Source organism: Athene noctua, chromosome 6 (genome assembly GCF_965140245.1).
Source record: "Athene noctua chromosome 6, bAthNoc1.hap1.1, whole genome shotgun sequence".
NCBI lineage: Eukaryota > Metazoa > Chordata > Aves > Strigiformes > Strigidae > Athene > Athene noctua.
This window is the reverse complement of record NC_134042.1, coordinates 27073640-27087920: the sequence shown is the minus strand read 5'-3', so window position 1 is coordinate 27087920 and position 14281 is coordinate 27073640. Positions and strand designations below refer to the sequence as shown.

The following is a 14281-nucleotide window of genomic DNA, read 5'->3' as shown; positions in this document are numbered from 1 at the left end:
TGGAGACAGGAATTTTCACATCACAGTTATGCGACCTATGAGTTATGTTACCTACAATTCCCAGTACATAAATGGACCTTTGTATTACCAAAGGGTGCCATTTCATGGTGTTCTTCATTGAACCGACTGGATTGCTAGACAGCTGTATCAATGGTCTTCCTGCTCACCTTGACAAATCATAGGGTCTGGCCCATGTAGGATGATACTGCCCCAAGTGTCAGCCAGTGGGATGTTGCATGGTTAGAAATGGGCAAGGAGGTCATCTCACTGTGGCAAATGGGCAGATGAGTCCACAAGTAAGCCCGGTTTGTTGGATGTGGTCTGTATGTTGAAAACATTTGAGAATGCACTAGCTAGCTTCTGTTTTCTGCCTGCTTTCCAGTGGGGATCCACTGGTAGAAGGAAACCCAAGGAACTTGTAAGCCAAAATGACCCATTTGCAGAATCTGAGAATTAGCTTGAGATAGTCATGAAAGACTGTCTGGCAGCCAGGCATCTCTCAAGGAGTCAAGACCAGGTTATACACATGTCCTTAATTTAGCCATTGCTTAATAATATATGAATGGTAAACTGCAACCATCAAAAGAGTCTCCCAATATAAATTCAAGTGAACATCCTTGAGATCTTTTAAAAGAAAAGAGTTTGAACAGAAATCAATAGGGGATAGTCTCTGAGGATCTGAAGATGTGCTGACTGCTTTAATAAAAGGCAGCTGAGCCAGAAAGGCTCTCTGCCAGGGATTTCTCAAAGATCTGTCTTTCGAGGGCTAATATCCTTGAACATGACCACCTGATGTCAACTGCTTTTAGCCACAGCCTCCTGCCTACCAAATGAATACATCACCACGTTCAGTAAGCATGTAGAGGCAAAGCAGATGAAGCCCCAGGTGTGGCATGTATGGCTAGGCTTTGTCCACCCACCCCACAGCTCCTGCACTAGGAGTTTTGCAACCACATGTGCCCCAGGGGTTTGTCCTGGGTCTGGAGGGTGCTCAGCTGAGAGCGGTGCCAGCTCTGCTGGCAGCAGCAGTGTCTCTAAAGAATTCTGCGATAAGGAAGGGACTCAGTCTTTTCCTGTGTTGCTCTATTTTCTGGTGACATCCTACACCACAGACCCCCAGGCAAGCCAAAATGGCTCTGTATCCCTATGGCGGGTAATGTTGGAAATGCCTGGGCACTTTCTGTGGGAGCTGGGTGGCACCTGGAGCTCTGGACCGGGTCCTTCCTTGCCTGGAGCACTGCTTGCCTCTAGCCCGATGTATTTGCATCATGTCACCAACAGTTCATCATCCTGCATCCTGGATGGGGTTTCCAAGCCAAATCTTAGGGAGGAATTGCTCATCTGGCCCTCTGCCCACCAGGGCAGCCAGCAGCTCAGCACCAGCCCTTGCCCATCCGACCCTAGGGGCTACAAGCCTGGGAGACAGACAGCTGAGTGGTAGGGAAGGTGGCTGGACTGCAGCGCTGGACCTGACCTCTTGGACGTCCATCTGCATATTCAGAAGTCATTTCCAGCCGGTTGGCTGCCTCTGGCCTCCCCACACCCTCTTTAAAGGACCTAAACGCAGCGGGAGGACGCGCTGGCGCTGCCTCTGCGGCATCCCCCAGCCCCCGGCCGCCTGCCCTGGGGGCACTGCGCTCCCGGCACCCCTGGAGACAAGGTGAGTGGGGTGGACGTGCGAGCCGCTCGGGTTGGGGACTGCTCGCTGGAGAGAGAGACAGAGATGTGATGGCTGGGGAAGGCTCGGGAGGGATTTGCAGTGCTGAAGGGGCGGCAGGCTGCTCTGTGCCCAGCTGTCCCACGGAGGAGCACCTGGGGCCCCATGTGGGATGGGTCCCGTTTTGGAGAGGACACTCTTGCCTTCTCTTCTGAGCATCTTCGTTTCGTTTATCGGTCTTTTTCTTTAGGGAAGAGGAGCCTCGACTGCTTTTTAGTGTTTTGGAAGGTGGTACTGGTGAAGGCTCGCAGTAAGAGTAGGAACTGAAGCACACATCTGCTAACTCAGCGGGGAAGGGGCTGCATCAGCGGGAGCCATTTGCCTGGGGGAGCACCTCTCGGTCCTGCAGTGCTGGGGAAGCTGCGGGGGGAGCAGAGGCCACCCACGGCGGGCTGCTATGGCCTGGGACCACAGGCTCTTCTCCCAGCCTCCAAATCTTTGGCAGAAAGGTGGTGGTGCTGGAAGCCTTAGGCAAGTGAAAGGCTTCCTGCCAGCTCTGAGTCGACCTACTTATGAGACGTGTATTGTCCCGGGTTTCTGGGGCTAGGAAGCCTCAGCATAGGGGACAGGTCAGCTCCCTGACCTTGCTGTCGAACACAGATGAAGTGAGAAGTTGTGACCAAGTGCCAAAAGAAGGTGTTTCTGTAACAAACTGAGTGAAGTAGAAGGACTGGCTTAAGGGTGTAAGGAATCTATGACTGCATTGCATTTTCTGTGTGGCTTTGTTGGAAGTGGCTGGCAGGCTAAGGGGTGGCCACAGGTGATGGTGAAACTTGTTATACAAGGGCAAGGGGTGATGCTAAGAGCTGCTGGGACCCCGGCCTTCCGCTGGCCATGGATAAACTGAGCAGTTTTAATGCCCCTATGACAGACTGTTAGGAAAATGAAATCCTAATGGTCGGGAGGTGGAGGAAGACAACACAGGAGAGCAACAAGTGGTGTCAGACAAAAAATATTTGGTTTGTCTAGAGCTCTGGAAAAGGTAAAGCTCTCCCAGATACCTGCCTGGAATACAGGGCTGCTTGAAGAAAGGCAACCTGCTAAAAACCAGTGAGAAGAAACCCATTTTGTACACTGCTCACTAGCCTGGGGGACTCACCGTGGAGCAGACATGCAGACAGGAGACTGATAGTGTTGAACATGATCAGAGGTTTCTGGGTCATAGCAAAAGAATCTCAAGACACTTCAAAGGTGTCTGGAAAAGGCATAAACTGTCCTCCTTCAGGGATGCAAAGCTACTTCTAATTAATGTGGATGAGGAAGAAGCACCCCCCAGGGACAGTTACTCTGTAATTGTCCAGGATACAAGGTTTTGCACCTTCTTTTGCAAAGCTGTCCCAGCAGCTAACTAGTGGAGGGGGTGGATCCCTGCCTGGAGTCAGCATGACAATTTTAAGCCCGGGGCTGCTGGCTCAGTAGTTTTTCTCTTCCCCGGTAATCCCCATCTCCACCCCTTTTATTCAGTGTTATGCCAAGTGCTTAGGAGCCCCGTGCTGTGTTAGCCTGAACATCCCGGTGTGTGCCACTTGCAGCAGGTCACATCACACTTTCGCCCTTGCTGTGCCCCTTTCCACCAACCTGTTTGTGCTGCCCCAGCCCCCCAGAGCTGCTGCCCATCACTGTGCCCTCGTGGCTGTGTTACTGTAAATTCGGTCTCAAAAGAACCCTTTAAGACTTAGTTTGAAGTTTTAGAAGACAGGCATTCTTTATTGCAGCACTGGATGCCCAAAGGATCATTCCACCTAAAGTGCATACTGAAAGACAAGGGCACACTTATTATATACAATAAAAGAAATTAATATTCATGTAATTTCCAAGAAGTACACACCTATTTCCAGAGAATGTAATTAATATGTTAATACATTGCACAAGTGTACTAAAATTTGGGGAAGGGTCCCTAAGAAGCTTCCACAGGTGTCTGCTGGTTTATCTGCCATGTCCGGGAGGTACCCTTCAGTTACAAAATTATGTCCTTGGGCACATTCTTGTCTGAGGCCCCTCACAGCAATCAGCACCAACTGTTTGCAGACATCAGCTAGCAGGCTGTGGTGGCAGGTGCTGGGTGCTGGCAGAAGCAGGCAGCAGCCATGCTGTGGCCTCGCTGCTACGTACTGTGAATGCCTTCAGCGGGGATGTAGCTGCTGTCCCTGTGCTCTGCCAGCAACCGGAGCACCCAAAATCAGCTTTGCCCAGGCATGCCTGGCAGAGGGCTCCAGCTGGTGCTTACCACCCTTGTACCTGAGTCCATGAGCCCAGAGGAGGGTTTCCCCAAATGCCTCTGGTGCAGGTGCAGTTGGCAGTGTGGGAAGTCCATGCTGCCAGGCACATCCAGGGCCCAAACTGTGTGAAAGGTACTCCAGGCATGATGGATGCCTCGCTGGTAGGTGGGAGCTGTGACAGTGTCCAGGGTGTTGCTGCTGTCATGCAACACCTGGCAGCCCGTTGTGAGGAATTGAAGGAGTTAATGCCTCAAGGACAAGCTGTGACCTTTGTGGTTAGTCTAAGGGATGAACTAGCTGCCTAAGGAAGCGCAGAGTCCATCGAAGGGTGCACAGCTCCACTCCCTCATGGTTGTATTGCCAAGTTCTCTAGATAAGCCTCAAAGCAGGCAGAGTAAACTGAGTAAAACTGTATGTTCAGGTTAATGCCTACACTTTAATTTAGGAGCTTGATAAATGATGTAGGCCTTGCTAATGACTATACCCTTGAAGAAGGGCTAAAAAAATTGATAAGAGGGAAACACCCTGCTCCAGAAGGAGCCAAAGGCAGGATAATTACCCAAGAAGCAAAAGCTGGAGGAAAGGTAGAGGTGGCAGGGGGAGATCATGACCACCAACTCAGTTGGATGATGCACCCCATACCCCTCAACACATGCGCAGAACCCACGCTACACCTTTTCCTCACCTTTCATGCAAGTAAGTTTGTGGAGATCCGCCTCTCTTTGTCTAGTATGCAAATCAGCCAATACGATGAACTTAAGAGGTGACAGAGAACTTTGCTAACCCAAGATTATGAGACCTGAGACAACACTGGAACCCAGGGTGGTGATCTGGATTCTTTGACTCTCTTTCTCTTCTGTTTATTTCCTTTCTTTTCTTTCTTACAGATTTTTCAGTAAAAGGCCACATCACTTACTATTCTTTCCAAGTTTAGATTGTTTCTACTTCAGATGAAACATTCCAATGGGTCATTTTGTGTTGTTTCACCTTAAATTAACCTGAGGGTATCACAAAACCTCTATGACTCTCTGGGCTACTCAGTCCAGGTCATAATACCTGCTCATGGATTCTGCAGTGCTTGGAGGTTTCTGCCTGGGTCATTCTCTGCTGAAATAGATTTTGTGGGGGATCAGGGGTGCCTTGAGAATCTGGGAGGAAAAATTTCTGGCCATGTGCATGGAGAGCTGCTGTATGAGGTCCTGCCCACTGATGTTTCTTGCTCTTTCTCCAGCTCCACACTGCTAGCAGGCTGAAACATCAAACACATGGGAAGCCTGCCAGTCTGTCACCGGAGATGATCCCCAACCAGCTGAGGGTCAGCTCTCTGGGTACCAGGCAGGAAGAAGAGATGATGGATGGCAGGACTGGCTCTGAGCAGGATAGAGACTATGCCACTTCAGGGCATGGCCAGGGGCTGAAGTCAGAGCCCTGTTTCCAGACCGACTCTCTCTTGCCTTCCCCTAGTGCATCCCTGATATCTCAGCTCCTCAGACACCCAATCGTTGGCAGGAACCTGGATCCCACCATCCTTTTCCCTCCCTCTCAGGCAGTGTCCCTGCCTCAGGACTATGAGCATGGTGCATCTACTGGAGGAGCGCAAGCCCTGGCTTTTGCCAGGACCTGTGCCCCAGCTCCTCTGCCCTGTGCTAGCAACAGGGACCAGCTCTCTGACCAGCACCTGTGGGACCAGTTCTCTGACCAGCACCTACAAGCCAAACGGGCCAGGGTGGAGAGCATCATCCAAGGCATGAGCCTTCCACCAACCCCTCAGGCATTTGGCAAGAGCCTGGAGGCAGCTTTTGGTCATGAGAGGGAGAGGGGTGGTGAGATGCCTCCAGAGAGCAAGAGGAAGCCGAGGGTGCCCCAGCAGGGCACAAGGGCGGCCAGGCGAGTGGCCCCCATAGGGGACAGCCCCCATGCCGAGGGCTGCCAGCAGCTCAAGGAGCAGCTCTGCTTTTTAGAGCAACAGCTGAGGCAGCTTCAGGAGAAGTTCTCCCAGGTCTGCGACTCTGGGGACACTGCCCAAACCCAGGAAGGTGCTGAGAAAGTGCATCCACTGCCTGGAAAGCTTGGAGACAGGTGGGACAAAGACAGTGCTGCTGCCACCAGTGACCCGTGCAAAGCACCTCTCTGGAGGGATGTCATGGAGGTGCATGGGCCGGAGGAGGATGAGGACAGAGGCGAGACAGGTACCCTGCCCTCAGCAGCGAGGGTCCTTTCACAGGCTCTGAAGCACGAGTTGGCCGTGGTGACGTCCTGGGTAGTAGACTCTGTCCTGAAAACTGTCTGGCCAAAGGCAGCCAACCATCTTCTGCAGCAGCACTGCAGCCTCCCGGTGCCAGGGCCAGATGCCAGGAGAGAGCATTTTGCTGCTGGGAAATGCAGAAAGCCACTTGCTAAGCCATGTCCCATGAAAGCACAGGGCTCGCTGGGCTCACTCCAGGCTGAGACCCTGTCAGGAGCTTCAGGGAAGAGCCCAGGCTCTCATGCTGGCTCATTCAGTTCAAAGGGGGTCAGAAAACCCTTTCAGGTGTCCAGCGTGGGTTATTCACTGGGCTTGGCCACCCCCGTCCAGGACAGCCAGTTGCTAAGCCAGCTGCTGGGCTATGGCCAGCATGGCCTCTGGGGCAGCGTCTCTTGTGGGACCCCCTCTGCTCCAGAAAGAGGTCCTCCAGAGCCCTTTGACTTGCACTGGGGAACTGTCAAACTGAGGTCATCAGCCGTGAGACAGCAGCATCAGCATCCCCTGTCCCTGAGCCCTGCTGACATGGAGAGCCTGGCACTGCTGCCAGCTGGCAGGGATGGCTGCAGGGAGCTGCAGGCTGCGATGGATGGGGCACCCTTTGCCTCCACCCATATATCCTTTGGGGGCAGCTGGAGAGGTCCCTAAACTCAGCTGGAGCTAGAGAGGTCCTTGGGCTTGGGTGTGCTCCCCTTGTCCTCCAGAGCCACAGCACAGCCCCTGCCTGACTCCCCAGGGCCATGGTCCCTGCTGCTCCACAGGGGGCTAAAAAAGGGTGGGCAGGAAAGGGATCCTGAGCTGTGGAGGGGCACTGCTGCTCCTCAGTGTTGGTTAGATGCTGTAGCATAGCTGGGGGTAGAAGTCAGGAGCTCCCAAGCCTGCTCTTAAGCCATCCTGGTGGTCCCGTCATTCTATGTCAGGATCAGGAATCTCACGAAAATCCCTGTTCCCACTGGCCTGGGAAGCATCTTGGGGAGCAGCGGCTTCCCTGGGGATTCCAAAGCAAAAAGCCAAAGGGTACTGAGCCAGGGATGAACCCATCCACCCTGCTGCCAGTCTGTGGGGAGGGGTTATCATGGGCACCAGGCATATGTGTGCCAGGGCCAGTGCTCAGGGATGCACTGAGCTGCTCAGGCTGCTGCGTGCAGGCTTTCCTTGACCCCGATGCAGATGCAGGAGGCACTGACCCCTGGCCACCTGAAGAAGGCCAAGCTGATGTTTTTCTTCACCCGCTACCCCAGCTCCACACTACTGAAGACCTACTTCCTTGATGTGCAGGTAAAATGGCAGCACCCAGTGCTTGGCACCCAGCCTACCTTGCTGGGGAACCACAGGGAAGAGGATGCTCTCGTGTCTCCCTGCCCCGCTGGCAAGAGCAGGGGAATGGCACCCCCCACTTCAGCACAGGCTGCCCTGGAGCGGGTGCTCAGGGCTGTGGCAGACCTGGGCTGCCAGGTCTTTGCGCTGGGCAACTGAGGCACTGCGATTAAATCATGAATGTGCCTCCCCACCGCAGGGCAGCTGGGATCCCAATCTCAGAGGGGAGAGGCACCGTGGGCACCCCCATGTTGTGGTCCTGGGTGGTGCTTTTGCACCCCTGGGGCAGGGCTGGGTTTGGGGCCGGGCCAGTGGTGGGTCAGGAGACTCTAAGCTGGCCTAACACCCGTCCTTCGGCTCTCCACCTGGCAGTTCAGCCGCTGCATCACCTCCCAGCTCATCAAGTGGTTCAGCAACTTCCGCGAGTTTTACTACATCCAGGTGGAGAAGTTTGCCCGGCAGGCCCTGCTGGAGGGCGTTGTGGATGCTGGTACCCTCCGTGTCTCCCGGGACTCAGAGCTTTTCCGCGCCCTCAACATGCACTATAACAAGGGGAACGACTTTGAGGTGAGGAGCAGTTGAGGGGTAGGGGTGGTGGGGTGATGGGGTTTGCTGGGGTGAGGGGGCAGTGGGGGACCCGATGGTGCCATGGGCTGATGCCTGTCTCGCTACAGGTGCCAGGACGGTTCCTGGAGGTGGCCAGCCTGACGCTGCGGGAGTTCTTCAGTGCTGTCAGAGCGGGCAAGGACGCCGACCCCTCCTGGAAGAAACCCATTTACAAAATAATTTCCAAATTGGACAGCGACATCCCGGAAGGGTTCAAAGCCACTGGTTGCTCCCAGGAACTGCTCCGCAGCTGAGCCTCTGTGAAAGCAGCCCGGGGTCCTGTGTGCAGCCCCCATGTGCTAAGCACCTCATGGGCACTCTGTACAACATCTGTTATTCTGAGTATTTTCTCTCTGGCCTGTAAGACAGCTCCTTGGGTGAGGCCTATCACTTGCCTCAGGTGCTGGGATTTTATGCTGTGTGTTTTATTGCCCTGCTCAAAGCCAGTGGGGTCCTGCTGGAGACCCTTGGAGGGGTGGGACAGAGATGAAGCTATCATGTTGGAGCCTGGGATATCACCCTGTCCCAGCTCTCCCTGTGACCCTGGGCAAGCCACCTTCCTTGTCTTCTCCAGAGGGCCACAGATCAGGGCAAACAGCCTTTCTGTTTATAAAGCAGGCAGAGGTCCTAACAGCGGGCAAAGTTTTCTTGGCGCAGCAGACCAGTGGACGTGCACACCTCCGTTTCTGTCCAGATACAACAAGCCAGTGTCCAAAGAAAACAGCTGGTGAATTTCAGCATTTTAAGCACCCCATGGGGATAGCTGACCCTGTATGAGAGATGTAAAAAGTGTTGTAGCCAGCATGAACAATACTCCCCCGTGCCTCCCCTGTCCTGTTTGGCAAGAGCCCCCAATGCAGCTGCATGCTGTGGCCAAGCAGGTGCATGTGTACTGGTGGAAGCAGCCCAGAGTGACCGCTCACCAGCAGTGTTCCCCGTGATGCTGGAGGAGAGCAGCGTGCACAGCCAGCCCCCATCAACCCATCAACTGGGAGGAAAGTGCCATGTTAACCACCCACCTGTGTCCCCTTACACTGTGCTTCTGCTGGCAAAACTGCCCTAAACATCTCAGCTCCACAACCTGCCCATGGTGAAAGAGGAGCATGTATTGTGGGACCTGTCAGTCCCTGTGAGTTTTAACACAAGTCAGTAAGGAGCTTGGGCTCTGAGGTCTGCACCTCATTGCTGTAGGATTGTTTCTTTTCCCTGTAACCAGGACTCAGCGGCCACTTTTCCACCTGATGGCATGTGGCAAAGCATTTTAAGGGCTCTCTCGTCTCGGCAGAGGTGGTGATGGGGAGGGAAAGGCTGTGAAGAGGAGAGAGATCCTGGGAGAGGCATGGCCGGAGGGCTCTGGGAGGGCAGCAGTGAGTAACTGAGGATGAGCAATGACACCCCCATGCAAAACACTCTGGGAGAAGAGAATCAGGAGGAGGTCAAGATGATGTTGGATGTGCTGCAAGGTGCCAGCTGTGTACTAGAGCACAGCGAGTGACATGGGAAAGGAAAATGGCAGCTCCAGTATTAGACAAGCGGCTGGTGTGATCTAAAGGCAGTGTGTCTGCAGGGGTAAGGAAACATGTAATGACATCAGGGCAGGATGGGGTCTCCAGTGGTTTCCCCCAGCATGAGTGTGGCTGCCCTGATTTCCTGCTTCTGGTTATATGTTCATTTCTTGTGATTTGTATATTTTACAACCCCAATAACAAATGTATCCATTTTTAAATAAACAGACGGTTTAAGCTACCCCTTTACATCCCTAGAGATGTATTTGATAATTTCTGCTCTAAAGCATTACCCTGGGAACTTCTTGCCTTTTGTTAGAAGAGTAACACTGCAGCAAAAGGGCTCACTCCTCCTGCCAGCATCCCTGTGGGGCTGAGCAGCCCCCACTAACCAACATGCTCATTTAAACCCACACCCTCACCCCAATGCCTCAGGGTCAGTCTGCTCCACAGTGCAACTTGTTGGAAGCATCGGCAAGGCGGGTCTGGAGGCAGACTGAGACACATCCCAAAGCTTGCGAGTGCCAGACTCAAATGTACAGCATCTGAGAAGTGTTGCGGGTGACACCATGAGGGACAAGACGGTGCTGTGCATGCAGGCAATAACTACCTCAGAGCTTAAGTAATGCATTGGGTAGGCAAGACCAACACTGATGGAAAAGGCAGAAAGCCTTGGTCAGAGAAGGAGTTAGTAAATTCTTTTGGCTGTAGCTAAACAAAGCTTAGCAAAGACAACCTGCTAGAACAAAGCCCTTTTACACAAAGTCCTTGGGGGAGCAGTTCTTTGCTTCCTCTGCTAACACACAAGTTCATGGGTGTCAGTAAAGTGGCAGGTAGTGGGCTGAGGGCAAGGCAATGCCCCAGATCACAGTCATGGAGCGGCTGAGGTTGGCAGGAACCTTTGGAGGTCATGTGGCCCAACCCCCTGCTCAAGCAGGGCCAGCAAGAGCCAGTTACCCAGGGCCACGTCCAGATGGCTTCTGAGTATCTCCGAGGAGGGAGACTCCACAATGCAACCATTAATGAAGATGTTGAACAGGATCAGACCCAGTATTTGGAGCAGTATTTTTGTTCCAGGGTTTGCCATGTAACTGTAAGGAAGTGGGAACTAAAGAGCTGTGTTTTACACTGGCTTTTGTGAAATGTAGACCAGCATGACAACAACAAACAACATCTCACATCAGTTTTCCTTTGTCTGTGATGAGGCCTCGCCACTTGTATCCAGGGGTTGAATTCTGCCTGGGCAGCTTTTTCATCCAACATAAACAGGAAAAAAAAAAAAAAAAGCATGGTTAGAGTGACTGTGAAGGACACGAGACCATGGGACATGTGTCTGGCTGGCATCTTTCCCAGCAGCTTTTCAACCCTCTGTCCACCTTCAGCCAAGTGTGACAGAAAGCAGAGAGGTGTCAGGGGTGCAGAGAGAGCATCTACCCACCTTTTGGTCACTTCATGCTCCCTCTGCAAGTAGAGCTCCTGTTTGGGGTGGCTGGGGTGCAGCTCCCTCCTCTGGTGGTGCACGTCTGCCCAGTGTCAGGGTGGTTGCACCCAGGCAGGCACAGCTCTGCTGTGCAACGCTGAAGCAGGGTGAGCTGAATCACAGCCCCATGTTCCTGCAAGAGCCTTGGAAAGCAGCACTGCCTTTGCTTTATCTAGGTCATAGGAACGCTGATATGGAGGTCAGCACATCTGCTGGGACATGGGGAGAGCTGGGGACAACGGAGCCTGAAGCAGAAGGGAAATAGGGTGTGAATTCTTAACAAATTAGGGTTTCACTGGTTGTGCTGTGCAGGGAATGGTGTGTAATTTCAGTTATGTTCTAGCAGTACCCAAGATACAGCAACTGGTTTTCAAACAAAGGCTAATGGATGACCGGCATGGGGAGATTTCTACAGACAGTCTACTTCGAGGGCTGGGAGGGGAGAAGGGAGAGCCACTGCCCACACAATGACTACAGCTGTGACCTTCAGGCTTGGGTGGGCTCTTGCTTCGCCATTTCCCACCCCTTACCTGAGGAAGCAGTGGGGAAGCACTCACCTACTGCTGACTCAGTTTCCTCTTTAAAAAAAAAATAATCCGTTCCTTCACTCTATCCAAATTTCTGTGGTATATGCAAAAAGCCCACAGCCACCTGTAACTGTATCCTCTGGGAACAATTCCTTGAAGCTATCCTTTTACATTTCCAATTGCATTCATAACCCATCCACAGCAGTTTACCCTGTCCACACAGCTGAACAGCAGCAAAGACTGTGAAGCTCTAAAAATCGGTTTGTTGTCTCCAGGCTGGTCCTGTAGCAGCCGAAAGAGGGAGACGTGACCACGCTGACTAAAGCTGGCGAGGCCCCAAGAACTCTTATGTACTCATCTATGTTATTACTTACCATAAAAGCCCATATTACACATGGACAGCTAATTATAGCTGGAAGCAGCTCCTAGTGAACATTCATCTCATGTGCCAAAATAGCTTGGGGGGAAACTCTGACAAGCAATAAAATATCTCTTTTTTTCTTTGCTCCTGCTAAGGACTTGGACCTGTCTACTGTGACTGAACCAGCCCTGGAAGTTCCCATCTCAAGCAGATGTTCTTGAAAGGGACCTTCTCTCAAATACCTAAGATGTGTATTTGGCATCCGGGCACCTCTCTCCAGGTAAGCATCCCCTGGTGAACCTGTGCTCATAAAATCTCAGCAACATTTGCTGTGCCATTACATGCACTGGAAGGACAGCCTAATCCAGGTTACAGTTCAAAGACATTTGAGAGATCTGACATCACTTGCCAGCTGGAGGAGACACCCCTTCCTCTGTCCCAGCTCACCAGCCTGCCCGCAGCACTAAAGCCTGAGTGCAAGGACAAGCAGGGTGGAGAAAGGATCTCTGCCCAGATGGCAGTGTGGGCCAGCACCTCCACAGGAAGGCCACTGTATAGTCCAGGGGCTTTTGAGGGAGATATTTACTCTGAGCACAAGTACACAAGAGTGAGAGGATAGTCAGCAGCTGCTGATAGTCAAGACTCACCTCCACCACCCAAAACCAGCAGGTTGGCAGGGAATAATGCTCATCATGGAGGGGAGGCAGCTGGAGTGGGAGAAGATGGGAGGCACACTGCCAGAGAACAAGCACACGTTTCTGTGAATAGATAAATGCCAAACTTGTAAACCCATTTTAAAAAGCAAGCCTGATCTAGAATACTTGAGAACAGCTACTTAGGTAAAGCCAGTGAGAGCTGTGCCACAGATCCCAAGGAAAAGCATATTTAAGTCAACACTCAACATGTGTGAGGATACAGTCCATATTTACACAGTAATTCCTTCTCAGCTAACTGTACAGGCTGCTGCATGGCAGGTGAAGTCCCATGTCATAATCAATTTAATTTTCTTTCTCTTTTTTTTGGTAACACACGTTTGAGAAATTTCCTATTTGTCCTTTTGAGATGACTTTCAGCATATTTACAGTAAGCAATCGTATCTACTGTCAGCCTCTGCAGCATTTCTATAGGCTTCCCAAATCTAGTAATCTGGTTTTTAGCACTAGGATTTTGATTAAAAGTTCATAGGGTAATTTTCATTTTGTGTATTAGAGTCAAACACTGTTCTTGGTTTTGCTATTCCAATAAAATGGGTGTTACAGACACTTTCTGTGGCTATTTCTCCATTACCTACTAAGCAACATTTAATGACGCAGCATTAAGTTCAACTGGCATGAACCAAACGTGGCACCTTCTCTGCTGGTGTTTATTGCTCAGGCTTTTATTGTTTTCTCACTACTTGTTCTACTAGATTAATAAAGATCATTCTTACAAGTGCCAGCCTGTACCCAACAGGGCAAATCTTTTAGTTTTACCACAATCATGGAAAATAAGCACCTAAAAGCAAACAGTGAAGTGAAAAGCTGGGAGTATGAACAGGAAAAAAACTGAAACTTCCAAGGAAAATATTTTACTGGATTTCCCAAAGCACATATATGTCATCCATAACTTTACACAAAGAACAGAAATTATAAAAAAATACTTTGTATTATTTTAAAAAAACTAAGTGAAATAACTGACAACATATATGTGTATATACACATCTATACATCTCTATATAAAACCAGTCCTCATTTGGTTCTCAGAGAGCAATCACAGAATATTCAACAGCTTAAGTGTTTTCCATTTCTAATTTCCAGGTCTGTGAGTAAGAAATAGTAGACATAAGGACAACTTTTGAAAACACCATGAATCCATGCTCAAGGGAAAAGTGAGGCCAGCCCTACCCATCTCTGCATCTACTGAGTCCCTATGACTGGCAGTGCAACCTGTGTTCAAATAAAAACAATTACAAAGGCTGCTTTTAAATAAAACACTTTAGGAATAGTAGCCTCAGTTACAAAAAGATAAGTCTGTAGAAACAGTATTTTTAAAAGCGAGAGTGCTCTCCTCTCTTGAGCAATCATTATAAAGCAGAGTATAATCTATTCATGTTCAGAAATGTCCTGGGCTGCAGCTGCGAGCATGACACCAAGCAGCAGCAAAGCTGTATCTTCTCAGCTCTGACAGCTGCTGGCCCAGAAATTTTTCAGTTTGTTGTTTCTTTGTGGAAGGCTGTGCCCATAGCATGGCATTTCCAAGTGAGTACAGAACAGCAGGGGCCTTTTGCTTGGCAGCAGACCCTTCAAATAACCTCTGGGTAGAGTGCAA

At 51.1% G+C, this 14281-nt stretch overlaps 1 protein-coding gene across 1 annotated transcript; it reads left to right on the top strand.

The window, feature by feature from the left end:
• Positions 1-5194: 5194 nt before the first annotated feature.
• PROX2 (prospero homeobox 2) lies at positions 5195-8417 on the top strand. The gene is made up of 4 exons (XM_074909224.1): positions 5195-6793; positions 7349-7456; positions 7868-8062; positions 8170-8417. Exons 1-4 carry the CDS (start codon positions 5231-5233, stop codon positions 8353-8355), a joined length of 2052 nt encoding a protein of 683 aa, XP_074765325.1. The 5' UTR covers positions 5195-5230; the 3' UTR covers positions 8356-8417.
• Positions 8418-14281: the final 5864 nt, after the last annotated feature.

Excerpts from the sequence above, each read along its gene's own strand:
- PROX2 (XM_074909224.1), top strand. The coding sequence starts at position 5,231 with ATGATCCCCAACCAGCTGAGGGTCAGCTCTCTGGGTACCAGGCAGGAA. Across the intron at positions 7,457-7,867 it reads CCTACTTCCTTGATGTGCAG|TTCAGCCGCTGCATCACCTC; the intron begins GTAAAATGGCAG and ends TCCACCTGGCAG. Across the intron at positions 8,063-8,169 it reads ACAAGGGGAACGACTTTGAG|GTGCCAGGACGGTTCCTGGA; the intron begins GTGAGGAGCAGT and ends GTCTCGCTACAG.